We start from the raw sequence: 20003 nt of genomic DNA on the forward strand, positions 1-20003 counted from the left end.
AACGGGACCTAAGAAATGTGAAGTAACTGAAGGTTTGCAGATGTATATGTGAGACTGAACTCTCAAGCGGGTGCCTTCCAATCCAGAAGTAACAAAAATTAATCTTTTAGCTGGGCATGGTAGTGCATGCCTATAGTTCTACCTACTCAGGAGGATGAGGCAGGAGGACTACTTGAGCCCAACACCTTGAGATCAGCCTGGGCAACAGAGCAAGACCTAGTCTCTATTTTATTAAAAAGATATGGGGAAGGCCGTACACGGTGGCTCATGCCTGTAATCCCAGCACTTTGGGAGGCCAAGGCAGGTGGATCACGAGGCCAGGAGGTCTAGACCATCCTGGCCAACATGGTGAAACCCTGTCTCCACTAAAATTACAAAAAAATTAGCAGGGAGTGGTGGTGCACGCCTGTAGTCCCAGCTACTCAGGAGGCTGAGGCAGGAGAATCACTTGAACCTGGGAGGTGGAGGTTGCAGTGAGCGACATCGCACCACTGCACTCCAGCCTGGCAACAGACTGAGACACTGTCTCTAAAAAAAAAAAAAAAAAAAAAAAAAAACATATGGGGGAAAAAAATTATTAAAAAAAAAGAAAAAGATTAGTCCAGTGGCATACTATGGTCCACAGGCCAAATACAGCCCACCAATTATTTTTTAAATAAAGTTATATTGCAACACGGCTACGCCCATTTGTTGACATATTATATGGCATTTGGGGGCTACAATGGCAGAGCTGAGAATTGTGACAGAAACTATACAGCCTGGAAAGCTGAAAATATTTTACTATGTGGCCCTTTATAGAAAACATTTGCCAACTTTTAGTTTAAAGGATGGGCTGAAGGTTGAAGGGGGCAGGAAATACTGCCTGGAATTTGCTAAATTCCAAGGTGAGAAATGAGAACGCTTGCAACAAAAATAAAAAGAATCAGCTGGGCGTAGTGGCTCACGCCTGTAATCCCAGCACTGTGGGAGGCCAAGGTGGGTGGATCACAAGGTCAGGAGATTGAGATCATCATGGCCAACACGGTGAAACCCCGTCACTACTAAAAATACAAAAAAAACAGCTGGGCGTGGTGGCACACGCCTGTAGTCCCAGCTACTCGGAAGGCTGAGGCAGGAGAATCACTTGAACCCAGGAGACGGACGTTGCAGTGAGCCGAGATCATTCCACTGCACTCCAGTCTGGTGAAAGAGTGAGACTCCATCTCAAAAAAAAAAAGAAAAGAAAAAAAGAAAAGAAACCAGATGTGAGAGAGGGCATGGAGGTAAAATTGTCAGGATGTTGGAAATGACCAGATCTGGGGACAGCTAGAGTCAAAACTGATGCTAAAAACAGGGTTGGTAACTGGGAATCACTTATGGTAATGGGACGAGGAGAAAGAAGTGGTTTGGAGACAATAAGAAAGAAAAGAAGTACAAGTGAAATATCTCATTTGAGCCACGTCAATTCAATACAACACTTAGTCTGGGGGCTATCCAGGTAGGGATTTCTGGAGTCCAGCATGAAATGTATACCTGGATCTGAAAAGAGACCACAGCTGGGGATAAAGATGTTGGTGTCTACAGCTGAAGCTGTAAAGTCAGTGAGATCACTAAAAGACAAAAAAAGATGAAGAGGAAATAAGAGAGAGTGGAGCACAGAGTGGCGGGGGACAAGTAACATGAGGCCACGCACATCGTATGGAGCAGAAGAGGGAGAACCAGTAGGGGAACCAAAGCATCTTGTGCTTTGGTCAACCAAGGCAACTTGGCTCAAAGACTGAAAAAAGCACTACTGAGGTCAGCAGAGAATCTAAGGGAAGCAGCCTAGCAGGGACGATCAAGAATTCTGTAGGACTGGACTCACTTCAGCTGCCACCACTTATCTTCAATGGCCATGCTATGTCTAATTTTAGCAGGACCAAACTAGCAGCCCACACCTGTGGCCTGGGAATCCCTGCCCAGCACTAAATGAGCAAACTACTGGCATTAAGACGATGAAACAAATGTTTAATCTTTCTCTGGCAATGGCAGTGACTGAAGATCCCTTAATAAAAAAGCTTGTGGCCATGCGCAGTGGCTCACGCCTGTAATCCCAGCACTATAGGAGGCCAAGGCAGGCGGATCATGAGGTCAGGGGTTCGAGACCAGCCTGGCGAACATGGTGAAACCCCATCTCTACTAAAAATACAAAAATTCGCTGGACATGGTGACGGGTGCCTGTAATCCCAGCTATTCAGGAGGCTGAGGAAGGAGAATCGCTTGAACTCGAGAGGTGGAGGTTGCAGTGAGCCAAGACTGCGCCACTGCACTCCAGCCTGGGCAACAGAGCAAAAGTACGTCTCAAGGAAAAAAAAAGTGCAACTGAGCACATAAGATTCTGTCTGGGAACATGCTGCATACAAGGAAATTGCACCCAAGTAGAGGACAGTTTCTCAGTTAAAAGCATCATAATATTTTTTCGGATAAAAAGCATCCTGCTAATATTTAACACAGACCAACAGGTCACTTACCGCAGGCAGAGGGCAGTAGAACTGATGAACTGTGTGCATGACGTCCAAGAGCATATTGTGTCCAATAACAAGTTTTCCCTAAAGAAAGTCAAGGTTAGAAAAAAGACTTGTACATTCAAAATTATACTGGGGTTTGAGGATGTATAGTTCAGATTCCAAGAGGACTTTGTTCTAAACTTGCTTTCCACACTAAAAAAAAACAAAAACAAAAACAAAAACAAAGTACAAATAAGCAAATTTGAGCTGGCTTCATTCCTCCTCCATTTTGGAATGTTAACTCCAGAAGGCAAAGTGAAAGCTCCAAATGACTTTGATGTCACTGATCTTTTTCTTGAATTTTTAATAATTATGCTACCCTCATGCATCAGAAGTAGTAAAATTTTGATTGAAAAGTTTTTTTAAAAGTAAAATCTGGGCTGGGCATGGTGGCTCACGATTGTTATCCCAGCACTTTCAGAGGTCAAGGTGGGTGGATCACCTGAGGTCAGCAGTTCAAGACCAGCCCGGCCAACACGGCGAAATCCTATCTCTACTAAAAATAGAAAAATTAGCCAGGTGTGGTGGTGCACGCCTGTAATCCCAGCTACCCAGGAGGCTGAGGCCGGAGAATCGCTGGAACCCAGGAGGCAGAGCTGCAGTGAGCCAAGATTGTGCCACTGCACTCCAGCCTAGATGACAGAATGAGAATCTGTCTAAAAAAAATAACAGTAAAATCTGAAAGCATTGACTCCCTTAAACTGTCAAATAATTTGGGAACAAAACTAAACACAAATTTTAGGGCTGCATCCTTTAAAACAACCCATTTATTTTAAAAGATACATTCATACCAATGCTAAAAGGTAAAAAAAACTAATTTCTAACTATATTAAACAGAATTGCATTTCCTATATCATTATGTCAAAATTCATGGGGTATGTTCTTAAATACGTATCCATTAAAAGTCACTGCCTTTCAGCCAACTGAAATACAATATATGCGCTGGCAGCCCTTTTCGTGCAATGGACAGTGTGTCTGTCTTATGCTATATGTGCAACAAATTAGTCCATTTTGACAAAAATTAAACTTCCGAAATGCAACATCAACTTAGATTTAGCCAGCCAGTTGACACCATTTTTAACATAAAACATCAGGGGCCAGGCATGGTAGCTCACGCCTGTAATCCCAGCACTTTGGGAAGCCAAGGCAGGCAGATCACCTGAGGTCAGGAGTTCGGGAACAGCCTGCCCAACATGGCGAAACTCTGTCTCTAATAAAAACACAAAAAATTACCTGGGTGTGGTGGCAGATGCCTGTAATCCCAGCTACTCGGGAGGCTGAGGCAAGAGAATGGCTTGAACCCAGAAGGCAGAGGTTGCAGTGAGCTGAGATCGTACCACTGCACTCCAGCCTGGGTGACAGAGCCAGACTCCATCTCAAAAAAAAAAAAAATCAGGTTACCACGATGGAGCTTTTTACTATGTCCCAAAGGACCTTCAGTGTAACACTGCTTAACTCATGGGACTACACATTATCTGAAATAATCCTACACAAAATCTCCCAAATCTAACAGAGAAGCTGTCCTTTTGGCTCAGTATTGTTGTACATTCTGAATACCTATGCTAAGCTAAAATAATGAACATTGATTGAAACCACAGAAAAGATGTGCAGGCAACCCCAAATGGAATGCAAACACTAAGAAATGAACCAAACTGTATTATAAACGACTACCATAATCACACTGAAGGTTAAGAAGAAACAAACTAACTTGGAAAAGAGCATCTTGACTAGATAATGTAAAGCTAAAAACAAAAAGAATTGCACATAAATCATAAGTGTTATAATCTCATCAATAAATGTACTTCTCACGAGGTATGGGTTAGTAGCTCTGAAGCTATTTTATGTGTATACCAGGTTTAAACAAATAAACATAATGGAAGTAAAAGGAACTGGATTTCTCACTGTTGAGAAAGAAGGCACAAATAAGAAAAGAGAGGAAGCTAAAAATAAGTCATGTGGTATTGTACTGGAATCTGAGGTATCGGTATAAAGGCATGGATACACCCATGCGCACGTGCGCACGTGCGCACACACACACATTTATTTAGAGATAGGGTCTCACTGTTGCCCAGGCTGTAGTGCAATGGCACCATCATGGCTCACTGCAGCCTCAAACTCCCATGCTCAAGCAATCCTCCCACCTCAGCCTCCCCTATAGCTGGGACCACAGGCATGTGCCACCACTCTTCGCTAATTTTTTAATTTTTTTTTTTTTTTTTGAAATGCAGTCTTGCTCTGTTGCCCAGGTTGGAGTGCGGTGGCACAATTTCAGCTCACTACAACCTCCACCTTCCAGGTTCAAGAGATTCTCCTGCCTCAGCCTCCTTAGTAGCTGATACTACAGGTGGCACCACCACACCGGCTAATTTTTGTATTTTTAGTAGAGACGGGGTTTCACCATGTTGGCCAGGCTGGTCTCAAACTCCTGACCTCACGTGATCTGCCCGCCTTGGCCTCTCAAAGTGCTGGGATTACAGGCGTCAGACACACACCCAGTCAATTTTTACATTTTTTGTAGAGACGGGGTCTCCCACGTTGCCCAGGCTGGTCTTGAACTACTGGCCTCAAGCAGTCCTCCTGCCTTGACCTCCCTAAGTGTGGGATTACAGGGTTGAGCCACCATGCCCAGCTACATACACATTTATATAGCTCCACACACACATACATACACAGAGAGACACAGAAATATAGCGGTGTGTGTACATGCCTAGGTCTACATACATATGCTTCTTAGCTCTGTCCAGTGAGAGGGCTTAGAAGCAATAATATCACAGCAGTAACCTAGGGCCAGATCTTGGTTTCTAAATTTCATTCCCCATTAAAAGGGACCAAAGCTCCATGGAGAAGTCATTCATTCCACAACTGAGCCAGAGAAACTACAAGAATACCAGAAAGCAAGGAAATGCTCAGAAAAGGACAGGGTGCTTGTTCAAAGGACACAGGAGCCAAGTCAAAGAAGCTCCAATGGTCAAAGGTGGTACAATTTAAGCAACAAAGTAAACAGTAAAAACACTAGATAATAATCTGTAGAATAAAAAAAATCCCTGAGCTCATACTCATATACATAAAAACAATTAAATAAACAGGAAAGGGCTGGGTGTGGTGGCTCATGCCTATAACCCAAACACTTTGGGAGGGTGAGATGGGGGAGACTGCTTGAGCCTAAGAGTTCAAGACCAGTCTGGACAACATGGGAAGATCTCCTCTCCACAAAAAATATATATAAAAAATTAGCCGCATGTGGTAGCGCATGCCTTTAGTCCCAGCTAGTCGGGGGGCCAAGGAGGGAGGATCGCTTGAGCCCGGGAGGTGGAGGCTGCAGTGAGCCAGCGTACTCCCAGTGTACTCCCAGCTTGGGGAACAGAGAGAGACTGTGTCTCAAAATTAAGTAAGTACATAAATAAACAGGGGAAAAAGACATTTTTTTCTTTTCCCCCCATTTTTTTTTCAGACAGGGTCTCAACTTTGTCGCCAGGCTGGAGTGCAATGGAATCTCAGGTTACTGCAACCTCCGCCTCCCAGGTTCAAGCGATTCTCCTGCCTCAGCCTCCCAAGTAGCTGGGATTACAGGTGTGTGCCACCATGCTCAGTTAATTTTTGTATTTTTAGTAGAGATGGGATTTCACCATGTTGGTTAGGCTGGTGTCGAACTCCTGACCTCCAGTGATCCGCCCGCTTCAGCCTCCCAAAGTACTGGGATTACAGGTTTGAGCCACCATGCCCAGCCCATTTTTTTCTTTATAGAAGAATTCCAAGAACAAATGTAGAAAGGACGAAGGAAATAGAAACTTGCCATCAGAATACCACAGTAATAACTACTGCAGGAAAGATACGCTGATAGACGATAATATTAGTAGGCAAAGTTTGGGGGAAAACAGGATTTTCATGGTCTCAAAGTATCTCCCCTAAGATATTTATAAACTATAAAGTCAATTAAACTATATAGTTAATTTAACTATAATTTAATGATATAGTTAATTTGTTAACTATAAAGTTAATTTCACAGAACACAAATCCAGCCGACACCACCTTAACCAAGCGATCAAGATAAACATCATGGGCAGGGCGCGGTGGCTCAAACCTGTAATCCCAGCACTTTGTGAGGCCGAGGCAGGTGGATCACAAGGTCAGAAGACTGAGACCATCCTGGCTAACATGGTGAAACCCCGTCTCTACTAAAAATACCAAAAAATTAGCCAGGTGTGGTGGTGGGTGCCCGTAGTCCCAGCTACTCGGGAGGCTGAGGCAGAAGAATGGCGTGAACCCAGGAGGCGGAGCTTGCAGTACACCAAGATCGCGTCACTGCACTCCAGCCTGGGCGACAAAGCAACACTCCCTCTCAAAAAAAAAAAAAAACAACAACATCATGAACCATCATTTCTGTGGTATTCTTGCCAAACCATATATCCTCAGATCAGTCATTAGAAAATGTGAGACAAATTTCAACTGGGGGACTTCTGACAAAACAGCAATTAATATCATTCAAAAGTATCCAAGTTATAGGGCCGGGCACAGTGGCTCACACCTGTAAACCCAGTACCTTGGGAGGCTGAGGCAGGCAGATCACTTGAGGTCAGGAGCTCAAGACCAACGTGGCCAACATGGTGAAAGACCAGAAATTAGCCAGGCGTGGTAGCAGGCACCCGTAATCCCAGCTACTTGGGAGGCTGAGGCAGGAGAATTGCTTGAACCTGGTAGGCAGAGGTTGTGGTGAGCCAGGATCGCGCCACTGCACTCCAGCAGGGTAACAGAGTGAGGCTCCAGCTCAAAAAATATACATATTTAAGGTATGGGATTTATGCATCTTATTTTAGTCAACTTTCATTGAAGACTCAAAAATTTTAAATGTCCAGATTGCTAATAAACAGGGCTTTTTTGTAGTATGCTTTGGGATGTTGACTACCAAAGGTCAGCAACATGTTACGAATATTCTGTAGAAGAAAGATGTCAGAGAAAAGAAAACAGGTACAGCAAACTAAGGTATCTGAATGTGTGTAAGGCAAACAAATGTCCAATCTCAGAAAAGCTGACTAAATTATCATGATGGCTACAGAAGAGCTCAAAACCAACTGATGTTCCGTATCTCTGAATTTTAGGGCCCGCCTGAATCAAAACCATCACTTATCTGAAGTCTGCTAGCAAGGACTGCACAACATGAGCAAATGGAACCAGAAACTCAATTCTGCTTTTCTGGATACCTATAATCTCAGCCACTGCTGAACAGGCTCACAGCTTTGTTTTTATCTGGATCTATCCAACTTTCTATTAGACTTTAATCGCCCCACTTACTTGAGCGAGAGAGGTCCTCTTGAGCCAACCCTCTTCTTTTACAAGGCTCTGTAAACCTCTGTTTATTCCGGAATGAAGACAGTGGGGGGCCTCCCCTACAGCGCCCCTGTGTTTACAAGCCTGCAGCCAGCAGTGAGACAGCATGAAACTTTGAGAGGGTTTCTATGGCCTTAAAGCTTCCCTGATGCAAAGTTCAGCATCTAAGGTACAAGATGATTCCTTCTCCAAGGGCTGTGCTCAAAGAAGAGAATGTCCTAGACTACAGGCAATTTAGCATCCAAGCAAGTTGTCTGTCTAGAACAACCAGCAGCATGACCCAGTGTACCTGCACAAGATGTGGATGCCTGTTTTCTTTTTTTTTTTTTTTGAGACAGGATCTTAGTCTGTCACCTAGGCTGGGGTACAATGGCATGATCACAGCTCACTGCAGCCTTGACTTCCCGAGCTCCAGTGATCCTCCCACCTCAGTCTCCCAAGTAGCTGGAACCACAGGCATGTACCACCACACCTGGCTAATTTTTGTATTTTTAGTAGAGATGGGGTTTCCCCACGTTTCCCAGGCTGGTCTCAAACTCCTGAGCTCAAGCAATCCACCCGCATCAGCCTCCCAAAGTGCTGGGATTACAGACATGAGCCACTATGCCCGGCCACCTGTTTTCAGAAAGGCCTCACAAAGCAAGGAAAAACACCCATCATATCTATCATAGAGTCCCCTAGAACATTTACACAAATGGCCAATATCTTTTTAAAACGTATCAAATATTATTAAGAATAAGATTCGGCCGGGCGCGGTGGCTCAAGCCTGTAATCCCAGCACTTTGGGAGGCCGAGACGGGTGGATCACGAGGTCAGGAGATCGAGACCATCCTGGCTAACACGGTGAAACCCCGTCTCTACTAAGAAATACAAAAAAATAGCCGGGCGAGGTGGCGGGCGCCTGTAGTCCCAGCTACTCGGGAGGCTGAGGCCGGAGAATGGCGTGAATCCGGGAGGCGGAGCTTGCAGTGAGCTGAGATCCGGCCACTGCACTCCAGCCTGGGCTACAGAGCGAGACTCCGTCTCAAAAAAAAAAAAAAAAAGAATAAGATTCAATTACATTTATGCAGCATAAACAAAGACATCATTATTTTTACCCTCTAGATTCTTCTACTTAGGGAACAAAACACCTTCAGTCAAATATCTATTGTTTCTCCCCTTATTCCTTACTTTGTTATTCGACTTCTTACTGGTTTTGAGAATAACTTGGTTTCCATGTAGTCATATAAGGACAACATAGTGTAACCCTCCTAGGCATTTTTCAAGCAAGGCTCTCTGAAAATTGATTTGAATATAATTTAGCAATAATGTCTCACCAAGTGCATTATAACAATAGTCTATCTTGATGAAGTTCTAACTTCTTCCTTCATACCAGGTAAACATTCTAAATGAGATGAAATGATTAATCTGCAATGATAATTAGATACTTCACCTGAAATAGTATGCTCTGCAATCTTGCTAAAAAGTCTGGCTCACTTACCGAATTAGCAATGGCATGAATGACTCTAGAAAACCCCACAGCATCATTCAGCTCCTCCTAATTAAAAAAATATATACAAGTATTACTGATGTATAAATATTCCTTATGTGAATGAATTAAAAACCTACCCAAAAAAAAGACATTGAAATTTTGTATGAAGTTAGATAGCTTTAGTTTCCTGTGCTTTGTGCCTATCTTTCCAAACATCTGCATCTAAAATGATCTACGCACATACTTTTCCTCTATTTTAGAAAGTAGAATGAACAAATGGAAAATTATTCATTAGTTACTAAAATAACAATGCTTAGGATTTACCCATCACTTCACTGAATTCTTTAACATTTTCAAGTCTTTCAAGGTATCTTAAAAACACTAACTTAAAAAGTCGCCACCTGCAGGCTAAACTCAGGAGACAGACGTTGCAGTGAGCCAAGATCATGTCACTGCAAGCGAGACTCCGTTTCAAACAAACAAACAAAAATTGCTTTTTTGGTTCTGTTTTTTGTTTTTGAGACAGAGTCTCACTTTGTCGCCCAGGCTGGAGTGCAGTGGCATGATCTCGGCTCACAGCAACCTCCGCCTCCCAGGTTCAAGCAATTCTCCTGCCTCAGCCTCCTGAGTAGCTGGGAATGCAGGTGCATGCCCCCGCGCCCGGCTAATTTTTTTGTTCTTTTAGTAGAGATAAGGAAAAACTGTTTTAATTATAGTTTAAAAAACTACTGCCAGGGCTGAATCCAGCCATGTCTCAATCCTAACCCCTACATGGGAGCTGACACTGCTTCCCTTGGCTGTGTACCACAATAATCTCCTGGTACATTTTGTCAACTTCTGCCTATCATTTAAATGCTGTTCATCCTCAGGATTCAGTCCCAGATCCTCTTTTCATTCTTCATGTACTCCACAGTTGCTCTGATCCAGTCCCAGTCTTTCTGCCAATGACAATCATGCCTAGCCCTCACCTCTCTTCTGTGCTCAACACTGACAAACCTGCTGAGAGGATATCCACCCTTGCATGTTCTGAAAACACCCAAAATCTCATCAGGTCAAAACCAGAATGGAACATCTTTTTCCACTCTGGGGGAACGTCTTTTTCCACTCTAGGGGACGCCATGGTGCCCTGGTGGCCTCGCATGTATCAAAACAGGTCATGCAGGTAAAGGCTAATCTGCGTCTTGGCTATAGACTCATCTGCATCTTGGCAGAACACATCAGGAGGGAAGAGTGGGAGGCACAGGCTTCTAAGGAGCAGCTATGAGGCCAGCTCCCACCCCCTTGCCTGTCACTCCTGGGAGGCTGTCATGAAACAGTTCCTCATCGCCTCCTGGATTCTGAGGACGTGTGAGGCTCTCTGCCTCGTCTTCTCAGCAGAGAGCTGCAGAATACCAAAGCCCTGAGCTGTGGCCTAGAACTGGTTCCTAAGTGAAGTCACATCACACAACACACACTGCAATCATCTCGCACCGTTTCTTTTTTTTTTTAAGACAAGGTCTCACTCTGTCACCCAAGCTGGAGTACAGTAGCATAAACTCAACTCACTGCAACTGCAACCTCCACCTCCTGGGTTCAAGCAATTCTCCAGCATCAGCCTCCCAAGTAGCTAGGACCACAGGTGCATATCACCACACCTGGATGATTTTTGTATTTTTGTAGAGATGGGGTTTCACTATGTTGCTCAGACTGGTCTCGAACTACTGAGCTCAAAGTGATCCTCCTGCCTCAGCCTCCCAAAGTAGTGCTGAGATTATAGGCATGAGCCACCGTACCTGGCTTCTAACTGGCACCTTTTGTTTCTGCGTTTTCCTTTTTAGTATGGGGGACAGGGACCACAGGCAGCACCTTTTGCTCATCTTTCTCCGTACAGGTAATATGCTGTCTCCCAAAGTGGGTCGTTGTATCTCTACTGGTTGAGTCAATCAGGAGTGACCCCACCTAATGTACGTATGAGCATGACATTCATCCACATGCAAACCTACTCCTCTCTCCTCCACCTTTCCCCCGACCAATGTCACTCCAGCCAACTCCTCCAAGTGAACGGAACGCAATCTACCCCATTGTGCAAATGTCTGGCATAAGCATTTTCCTCCTTCCCCCTTCCTCCTCCACCACCCACATCCAGTCATAAATTCCATGGATTCTACCTTCCAAATATCTCCAGATCCCATCTATACTGCTACTTACTATCCTACGCCAGGTCACCAACATCTCCTAGCTAGGTTACTCCACAGCTTAACTGGTCTCCTGCCTCCAGTCTTACTCACTCAAAACCATTCTTCATATAGCAAGCAGGATGATGTTCCAATGGCACAACCTAAGCATGTCATCCTCATCTGTCAGATCATGTGCTCTGAACTTGGTTTAAGGAAAACTAGTAACTATACATGAAGTTAGACGTGGCAGTATTAAAGGGCAGTGACACACAAGCTAAATGAGAATCAAGAATACTTTCTTCAAGGACTGGTTTAAGTAGACACTGGTCAACAGTGACGTCAGACTCACTTTGCTGGCTATGTCTCATGCTTAAACCTAACTTCCCCTTATTCTAGTCCAGGTTTTTCTGCCAATTCAATTGTTCTATAAAAGAAAATTATTCATTAAATTGAATCCAACATATGATCTGAACTAGACAGGAATAAATCAATATTTATGTTGCCATTTCTCACCCCCCAAGAACTAACATAGCCCAATTACCTGTTCTTTGGCATGTTTCTGCTGCTCTCTTCTTTTGCGTTCTTCTTCATCTACTTTGCTGATAACTATGTATCGCTCCTTCTAAAAGACATAAAGCAGATACATAAATTTCTTTTCCTTTTTTTTTTTTTTTTTTTTTGGCGACAGAGTTTCGCTCTTGTTGCTCAGGCTGGAGTGCAATGGCACGATCTCGGCTCACTGCAACCTCCACCTCCTGGGTTCAAGCGATTCTCCTACCTCAGCCTCCCGAGTAGCTGGGATTACAGGTATGTGCCACCACACCCAGCTAATTTTTGTATTTTTAGTACAGACAGAGTTTCTTCATGGTGATCAGGCTGGTCTCAAACTCTCGACCTCAGGTGATCCACCCGCCTTAGCCTCCCAAAGTGCTGGGATTACAGGTGTGAGTCATGCACCCGGCCACAGATACACAATTTTCTAGAGGCAACTTAATCCAAAAAATTCAGACTTCTGCTGCCATTAGAATTTTTTTTTTTTTTTTGAGACAGTCTCATTCTGTCACCCAGGCTGGAGTACACTAGCACAACCTCAGCTCACTGCAGCCTCTACCTCCCAGGTTCAAGCAATTCTCTTGCCTCAGCCTCCAGAGTAGCCAAGATTACAGGTGCGTACCAATATGCCCCGCTAATTTTTGTATTTTTAGTAGAGACAAGGTTTCACCATGTTGCCCAGGCTGGTCTCAAACTCCTGACCTCAAGTGATCTGCCCACCTTGGCCTCCCAAAGTGCAGAGATTACAGGCATGAGCCACCATGCCCAGCCAGAAGTTATAATTTTTGTAACTACACACTTCTTTTTGTATGTGACAGGTTATCACTTCCATCGCTCAGGCTGGAGTGCAGCAGCATGATCACAGCTCACTGTAGCCTCAAATTCCTGGACTCAGGAGATCCTCCTACCTCAGCCTTCTGAGGAGCTGGGACTACAGGAATGTACCACTATGCCTGGCTAATTTCTTTTTATATTTTTAGTAGAGACAGAGTTTCACCATGAGTCCAGGCTGGTCTCAAACTCCTGGGCTCAAATGACCTGCTCATCTCAGCCTCCCAAAGTGCTGGGATTACAGGCCTGAGCCACCATGCCCAGTCACTACAGTCTTTCATGAGCCAAATATAACGGAAAACACTTTGAAATGCCAACGTAAGTTGAGCTGATGCATTACAAACCAAATTTTGTCTATGTGTTTCCATGACATTTTCCTACAGTTTACTAATTCAACCCAACAGACATCAGTTAAAAATATCAACAGACTGTGAGAATAAGACATTTCCTATGACAAATACTAAAAAAGTTATGTTGCATTTGAACATCGATTTCTGAAGAGTTTTAAAGTAAAATGCATATGTTGTATTAACATTAACAAAACTTACACATATATGTTGTATTAACGTAAGAAAAAACCCTGGATTTTCTGCCAACGTGTCAGATAACTAGTGCTTTCTTCCTCATATATATTTTGTGTCCACTAAAGAGAAATCATCTATCAAGATTATTTTTCTACTTTATTTAATCTCTAATTTTATACCTCACTTAAGAGCAACAACAATTATAAAATTCAAACACTGCAGAAGGAACCCACCACTAGCCACCCACTATCCATCACAATTCTATCAGTGTACCCTGCGTACCCAAGACAATAGCTATGCTTATGACCAGGATTCTAAAATTTAGTTTTATCTACCCACGCAACATGAAGCCATTTCTTCACATGTACCATTATAGCTTTCTGCCATACTAAGAATACAAACTAACATTTGTATACTTTCAAGTTTACAAAGCATCACTTCCGCTTACCCACAGTATCACCATAAAAAGGCTATGAGAAAGTATAGATCACTGTTATCATGCTCAGCCCCAATGTACAGAAGAGGAAAATGAGGCTTAAAGAGGTCAAATGACTTACCCTAGGTTACCCAGCTCATAGCAAGCATAGACAAGGTACAAATTCTGACTTTCAGCACACTAGGGATTGGGGGCAGTGGCTCAGGTCACTGCTGTGGCTCACTCTGTGAGGCCGAGGCGGGCAAAATGTTTGAGCCCAGGAGTTTAAGACCAGCCTGGACAACAGGGCGAAACGCTGTCTCTACTAAAAATATAAAAAATTAGCCAGGCATGGTGGCACGAGCCTGAAGTCCCAGCCTGGGAGGCTGACGTAGGAGAATCACCTGAACCCAGGAAGTCAAGGCTGCAGTGAGCTGTGATAACCCCACTGCACTCCAGCCTGGGCAATCAGAGCAAGATCCTGAGAAAAAAAAAAACAAAACCCGTATCAGCGTAACAATGAATGTGTTTAATGTTAGCGCTAGATAATTCTTGGGGTTACCTTTTCAGTTTCTAAAGTCTCCACATGAATGCCTTTCGGATACCTAAAGAAAAGAAAAACATGGTATCAGTAGATGAGTCAATGACAGCTAAATCCCAAAATATTTTATAAGCAACCATCCAGCTATAAATTAAGTAACGTAAGTTTTATTAACTATGAAATAATTATCACTACAATGAAGACTTCACAGCACATTTATTTTATAACGTTTCAGCTGCTAAATGTTTCCTTACCCTTGCTCGTAAACACATAAACATGGATTTGACTTTCAAATTAATTTTTTTAGGACTTAGGCGTTTTCTTTCTTTCTTTTTTCTTTTGAGATAGAGTCTTGCTCTGTTGCCCAGGCTGGAGTGCAGGGGCGAAATCTCGGCTTACTGCAAGCTCCGCCTCCTGGGTTCACACCATTCTTCTGCCTCAGCCTCCAGAGTAGCTGGGACTACAGGAGCGCACCACCACGCCCCGCTAATCTTTTGTGTTTTCAGTAGAGACAGGGTTTCACCGTGTTAGTCAGGATGGTCTCAATCTCCTGACTTTGTGATACGCCCGCCCTGGCCTCCCAAAGTGTTGAGATTACAGGGGTGAGCCACTGCGCCCAGCCAGGACTTAGGCATTTTCTAAAATGTTCTACATCTCAAAATACAGTCAACTCATTACCAGAGTCAAATCTTTCTTCCAAATATAAAAATGTTTCCTAACTGAAATTGTGAAAGTCTTATTTTATTTTATTTATTTATTTATTTTTGAGATGGAGTCTCACTCTGCCATCTAGGCTGGAGAACCGAGCTGCAGTCTTGGCTCACTGCAACCTCTGCCTCCCAGGTTCAAGTGATTCTCCTGCCTTTGCCTCCCAAGTAGCTGGGATTACAGGCATGTGCCACCATGCCCGGCTAAATTTTGTATTTTTAGTAGAGATGGGGTTTCACCATGTTGGCCAGGCTGGTCTTGAACTCCTAACTTCAGGTGATCTGCCCACCTCGGCCTCCCAAAATGCTAGGATTATAGGAGTGAGCCACCACACCCGGCCTGAAAGTCTTTTTAGATTGCACGGGGCATATAAAGAGGAGGTTTTAGATGGTCAAATCTGCTGTAGTTTTGCATGGTATTAACAGTTTGCATCAGCCAACGAGGAGAAGGATGTGGAATGCAGGTGGAGTAGGCTGCAAGGATGACATGACAGGAAAGGAGTGTGGGCAAACTAAACAGCCCTTTCCTATTGTGTTCAAAGTATATTCCCAGTATACATGTCACCAGTAGATTCCAATGGAAGAACAAGGTCCCCAAAGTCAAATGGAAATATCCACCTGTCTATGTCAATGTTCAATTTCTGAATTGAAGACCCACCTGCAAACACAAGGAAACCAAGGGAAACATCCTTGGAAAAATACACACACAAACGTCTGGATGTTATTTCAGGGGATTCACAGACCTCCTGAAACCCATCCATAGTCTCACCCTAAGTTAAGAACTCCTGCTTTACCAAAAGCATTCATCTGAGTATTTCCTAGGTCTGAAAACCAAATATTCATTGTATACCCCCAAAGGACAAAAACACTACCAATCCATAGCTTAATGGATGCACCAAAGTGATAATTATTTTAAGAAGCCTTCAAGCATCTGTTAAAAAACAGTAACAAAAGAAAATTAAGTGAGTATTCAACTTAAGAAAGCAGGGGAACTTGGTGGGGTCAAATCACTGAGAACCGCAGAATTTCAAAAAGGAAATGAGAGCTAAGAGATTATATTTAGTCTTTAAATCCTGGGTCCCCCAAAGAGCTCCTGCATACAATATAAATACTTACTTCCAACTCAAAGTCTGATAAATTAGTTTTCTTTGGAACCTATAAAAACAAAAAAAAAGGTATTGATTTTGGTTCATTAGAAGTAAATCCAAACTGATCAAGCATTTGTTGAGAAGGATTTCACTTTAAAAAGAGACTTCATTAGAACTGACAGGTAATTTGCAAACAAAAATAGGCAGGTTATTTGACGTGGGGGGAATTCCTCATCACTTGTCTTCTAAAATTTTCTTTAATATTATACTGCTTTTATTGAAGAGGTAGAAGTTCTTGTCTAATCAAAATATTGCTTCCTGCGGCTGCATAAAGAGAGTTTAAAGTAGACAGACGCATTAAAATACTTTTGTGAAGCTCCTCACAAAGTAAAAGGAAAAAGACAACCACGTTACTGACTCTTTGAAATGCTAATGTTTTTTAAATGCAGAGAGAAATTAAAAGGGTAGAAGTAGCCTGAAAGTGAATTCTTTCTTCTGAAGCCTTCATGTACTAAGCACTCCTCAAGGCCAAAGTAATTATGCCACTCTTGGGCATAACTGAAAGTCAAGGTTGCACAACAGTTTTCTCCGCTCCAGGTATAGGACAAAGCATTCATTCAGTATCTCAGTATACACAGTCATCCCCACTGTGTAACGCTAAAGTTAGTGCTTAATTCTTGAGAACATACCAATAATAATAAGACCCTTTATAAAGGTGTTTTGAAAAGACTAGATGCATCAAATGCCACAAATCATCTACCTTTCCGAAAAAAGAACACGCAGAAATGTTCAGGACAACTAACCCGGTACATGGCTCTAAATCCAAGTTCTTGTTTTCTTCACTTTGTAATAAATCTTCTATTTTCTCTCTGAAGAATTAGAATAGACCATGACCATCAGTACCTTTAAGGAATTAAGTCATCAACCAAGAAAATAATCACAACCAAAAACAGTCTAAATATAAGAATGTGGCCGGGCGCGGTGGCTCAAGCCTGTAATCCCAGCACTTTGGGAGGCCGAGACGGGCGGATCATGAGGTCAGGAGATCGAGACCATCCTGGCTAACACGGTGAAACCCCGTCTCTACTAAAAAATACAAAAAACTAGCCGGGCGAGGTGGTGGGTGCCTGTAGTCCCAGCTACTCGGGAGGCTGAGGCAGGAGAATGGCGTAAACCCAGGAGGCGGAGCTTGCAGTGAGCTGAGATCCGGCCACTGCACTCCAGCCTGGACCACAAAGCGAGACTCCGTCTCAAAAATAAATAAATAAATAAATAAATAAATATAAGAATGTGTGACAATGTAATTCTACCAAATTACCCTATAACTTTTAGTTCAAAGACTTTTTTAAAAATGCTTTATTTTGACCTAGGCATAGAATTCCAGCACTCTGGGAGGTTGAGGTTGGGGGGGATCACTTGAGCCCAGGAGTTCGAGACCAGCCTGGGCAATATACTGAGAGTCCCTCACTACAAAATATGTTAAAAGTTAACTGGGCATGGTGCAGTGTAACTGTGGTCCCAGCTACTTCAGAAGCTGAGGTGGGACGATCGCCTGAGCCTGGGAAGTTGAGGCTGCAGTGAGCTGTGATCACGCCACTGCACTCCAGCCTTGACAACAGAGTGAGACCCTGTTTCAAAAAATAAATAAAATGAAACCAAAAAAGCTTTATTTGGCATATTTTTGGGGGAAGAGGGTTACTGCTGTTATTAATTAGTGACAACTTCTCAAGGACTCGTCAATACAAGTGATTTAATTTTTGACTTTCCCAGTAAAATGGTTACACCAACAACTAAGCTAAGCAAGACCAGACACTTGTCCAAGATCATATCTGCTTGTCAGCACCTTTACTGCAAGCAAAGAGAACATGGACATGCTGCAAGCTGGATAAGCCTGATCCACTACTCTGCCTTCAAGGACATTGGACAGTGGCTGTCAGGTATTCAGTACATGCAAGTTTTAGAAGTCAGCTGATCAGCATTTAAAAAACAAGAAAAGGGGCCAGGAAATGGCTCAGGCCGATAATCCCAGCACTCCGGGAGGCCGAGGCAGGAAGATCCCTTGAGCTCAGGAGTTTGACACCAGCCCAGGAAACACAGTGAGATCCGTCTCTATTTAATTAAAAAAAAAAAAAAAAAAGTCCATGCAGGTCTGCCCATGTACTGAAATCTCGTGCCTAGTGACATGTAGCAAATCCAAGTACAATACATGGAACTCTATTTACAATTTGTTGCTGTTGCACAAATTTGAATATGCCGGCTAGGCACGCTGGCTCACGCCTGTAAGCCCAACACTTTGGGAGGCTGAGGCGGGCGGATCACTTAAGGCCAGGAGTTCGAGACCAGCGTGGCAAACATGGCAAAACCTCGGCTCTACTAAAAATATAAAAATTAGCTGGGTGTGGTGGCGCACACCTATAATCCCAGCTACTCAGGAGGCTGAGGCACAAGAATTGTTTGAACCTGGGAGGCAGAGGTTGCAGTAAGCCAGGATTGTACCATTGCACTCCAACCTGGGCAACAGAGCAAGACTGTCTCAAAAATAAAACAAAAAAAAATTTTTTTTAATATGCCACAATTACATCCTGCCATTCACAACGTCACACCTGTGTGTATACTATGTTTGCAAAGCAGAGGTTTGAGATACACATGCCTGTCATGCCCCAATATACAGCACACAATGCACGCTTAGTTTTAGTTTAGGAACTTACACCACTTGGTCAATAAACTTCTTTTGATCCTCAGGAATCGTGACAGGACATTTTGAGGTGTTAGGAGATACGTAGGACAGAGCTCCTGCACCATTTGCCTGTGAACGTTTTTCATCATACTGCTCTCTTAACTGTCTTTCTTCTTCCTGATTTAAATATGGAATTCCTAAGCATGATTTTAAAAAGAACACATTAGCAGAAGTAACTGTCTAACATAAAATTTGTTTAACAAACCAAAGAGTCTAAATTACTCAGGAAAGATTTACCATATTTAACTACATCTCAAAAAATGAACAGAAAGGCAAGTGATTTTGAAATGTGTTTATCATTCATCCATTCATTCAGTCTTCTTTCAAGAAATATTTATCTGGCACTTATGCTTTGCCAAAGCATTATATTAGGCACTGAGGAATGAACAGTGACAAGCTGATGCATCCTTCTCTGAAGGGAACTACTTCTGACAAGATAATCAGGAAAGTAAGGGAAAACCCAAAGGATGAGAATAATTCGGATATGAAAGGAGCTAGGGGAAGAATCCTTCGGGTAGGGGAACAAGTATGAATACCCAGAAGATGGCAATGGCTTGGACTGTTCCAGGAGCAGCACGGAGCTGGTGTGGCCAGACGTCGTGAGCAAAAATGGAATGGTACAGCATCAGATTGGAGAGAGTATGGAGCAAGATTCTGCAGGCCCTCACAGGCCAGGGTAAGAAATGCACATTATTCTAACAGTGACTGGACAACATTAGAAGATTTTAAGCAAGATAATTACCCTACCTGCATAATGCTTAAAAGGCCATGACAACTACTCTGAGAGTGGAAGTTGGGAAACAAGTTAGGAGCAATTATCCAGGCAAGAAACAAGAGCTGGATCAGAGGTCAGCAAATTTTTTCTTTCTTTTGTTTTAAGACAGAGTCTTACTCTGTCACCCAGGCTGGCGAGCAATGGCACAATTTGAGCTCACTGCAACCTCTGCCTCCCGGGTTCAAGCAATTCTGTCTCAGCCTCCGGAGTAGCTGGGATTTACAAGAGTACACCATCACACCAGGCTAATTTTTGTATTTTCAGTAGAGACAGGGTTTCGCCATGTTGGCCAGGCTGGTTTCGAACTCCTGACCTCACCGCCCGCCTCAGCCTCCCAAAGTGCTGGGATTACAGGT

The 20003-nt window shown here is 43.2% G+C and overlaps 1 protein-coding gene across 3 annotated transcripts in view; it reads right to left on the reverse strand.

The window, feature by feature from the left end:
- LOC105467735 (poly(A)-specific ribonuclease) overlaps positions 1 to 20003 on the reverse strand; it is a 200101-nt gene that overhangs the window by 163644 nt on the left and 16454 nt on the right. For 2 of the 3 annotated variants that reach the window (XM_011717416.2, XM_011717419.3), the window contains exons 7-13: positions 18844 to 19009; positions 16939 to 17004; positions 16164 to 16202; positions 14362 to 14404; positions 12019 to 12099; positions 9331 to 9387; positions 2490 to 2567 (exon numbers count right to left, since the gene is read on the reverse strand). In XM_011717416.2, the coding sequence (XP_011715718.1) occupies positions 2490 to 2567; positions 9331 to 9387; positions 12019 to 12099; positions 14362 to 14404; positions 16164 to 16202; positions 16939 to 17004; positions 18844 to 19009 (530 nt within the window). The remainder of the gene's footprint in view (positions 1 to 2489; positions 2568 to 9330; positions 9388 to 12018; positions 12100 to 14361; positions 14405 to 16163; positions 16203 to 16938; positions 17005 to 18843; positions 19010 to 20003) is intronic. The other variant, XM_011717420.2, reaches the window with a different exon arrangement.

This window comes from Macaca nemestrina, chromosome 18, assembly GCF_043159975.1.
Source record: "Macaca nemestrina isolate mMacNem1 chromosome 18, mMacNem.hap1, whole genome shotgun sequence".
NCBI lineage: Eukaryota > Metazoa > Chordata > Mammalia > Primates > Cercopithecidae > Macaca > Macaca nemestrina.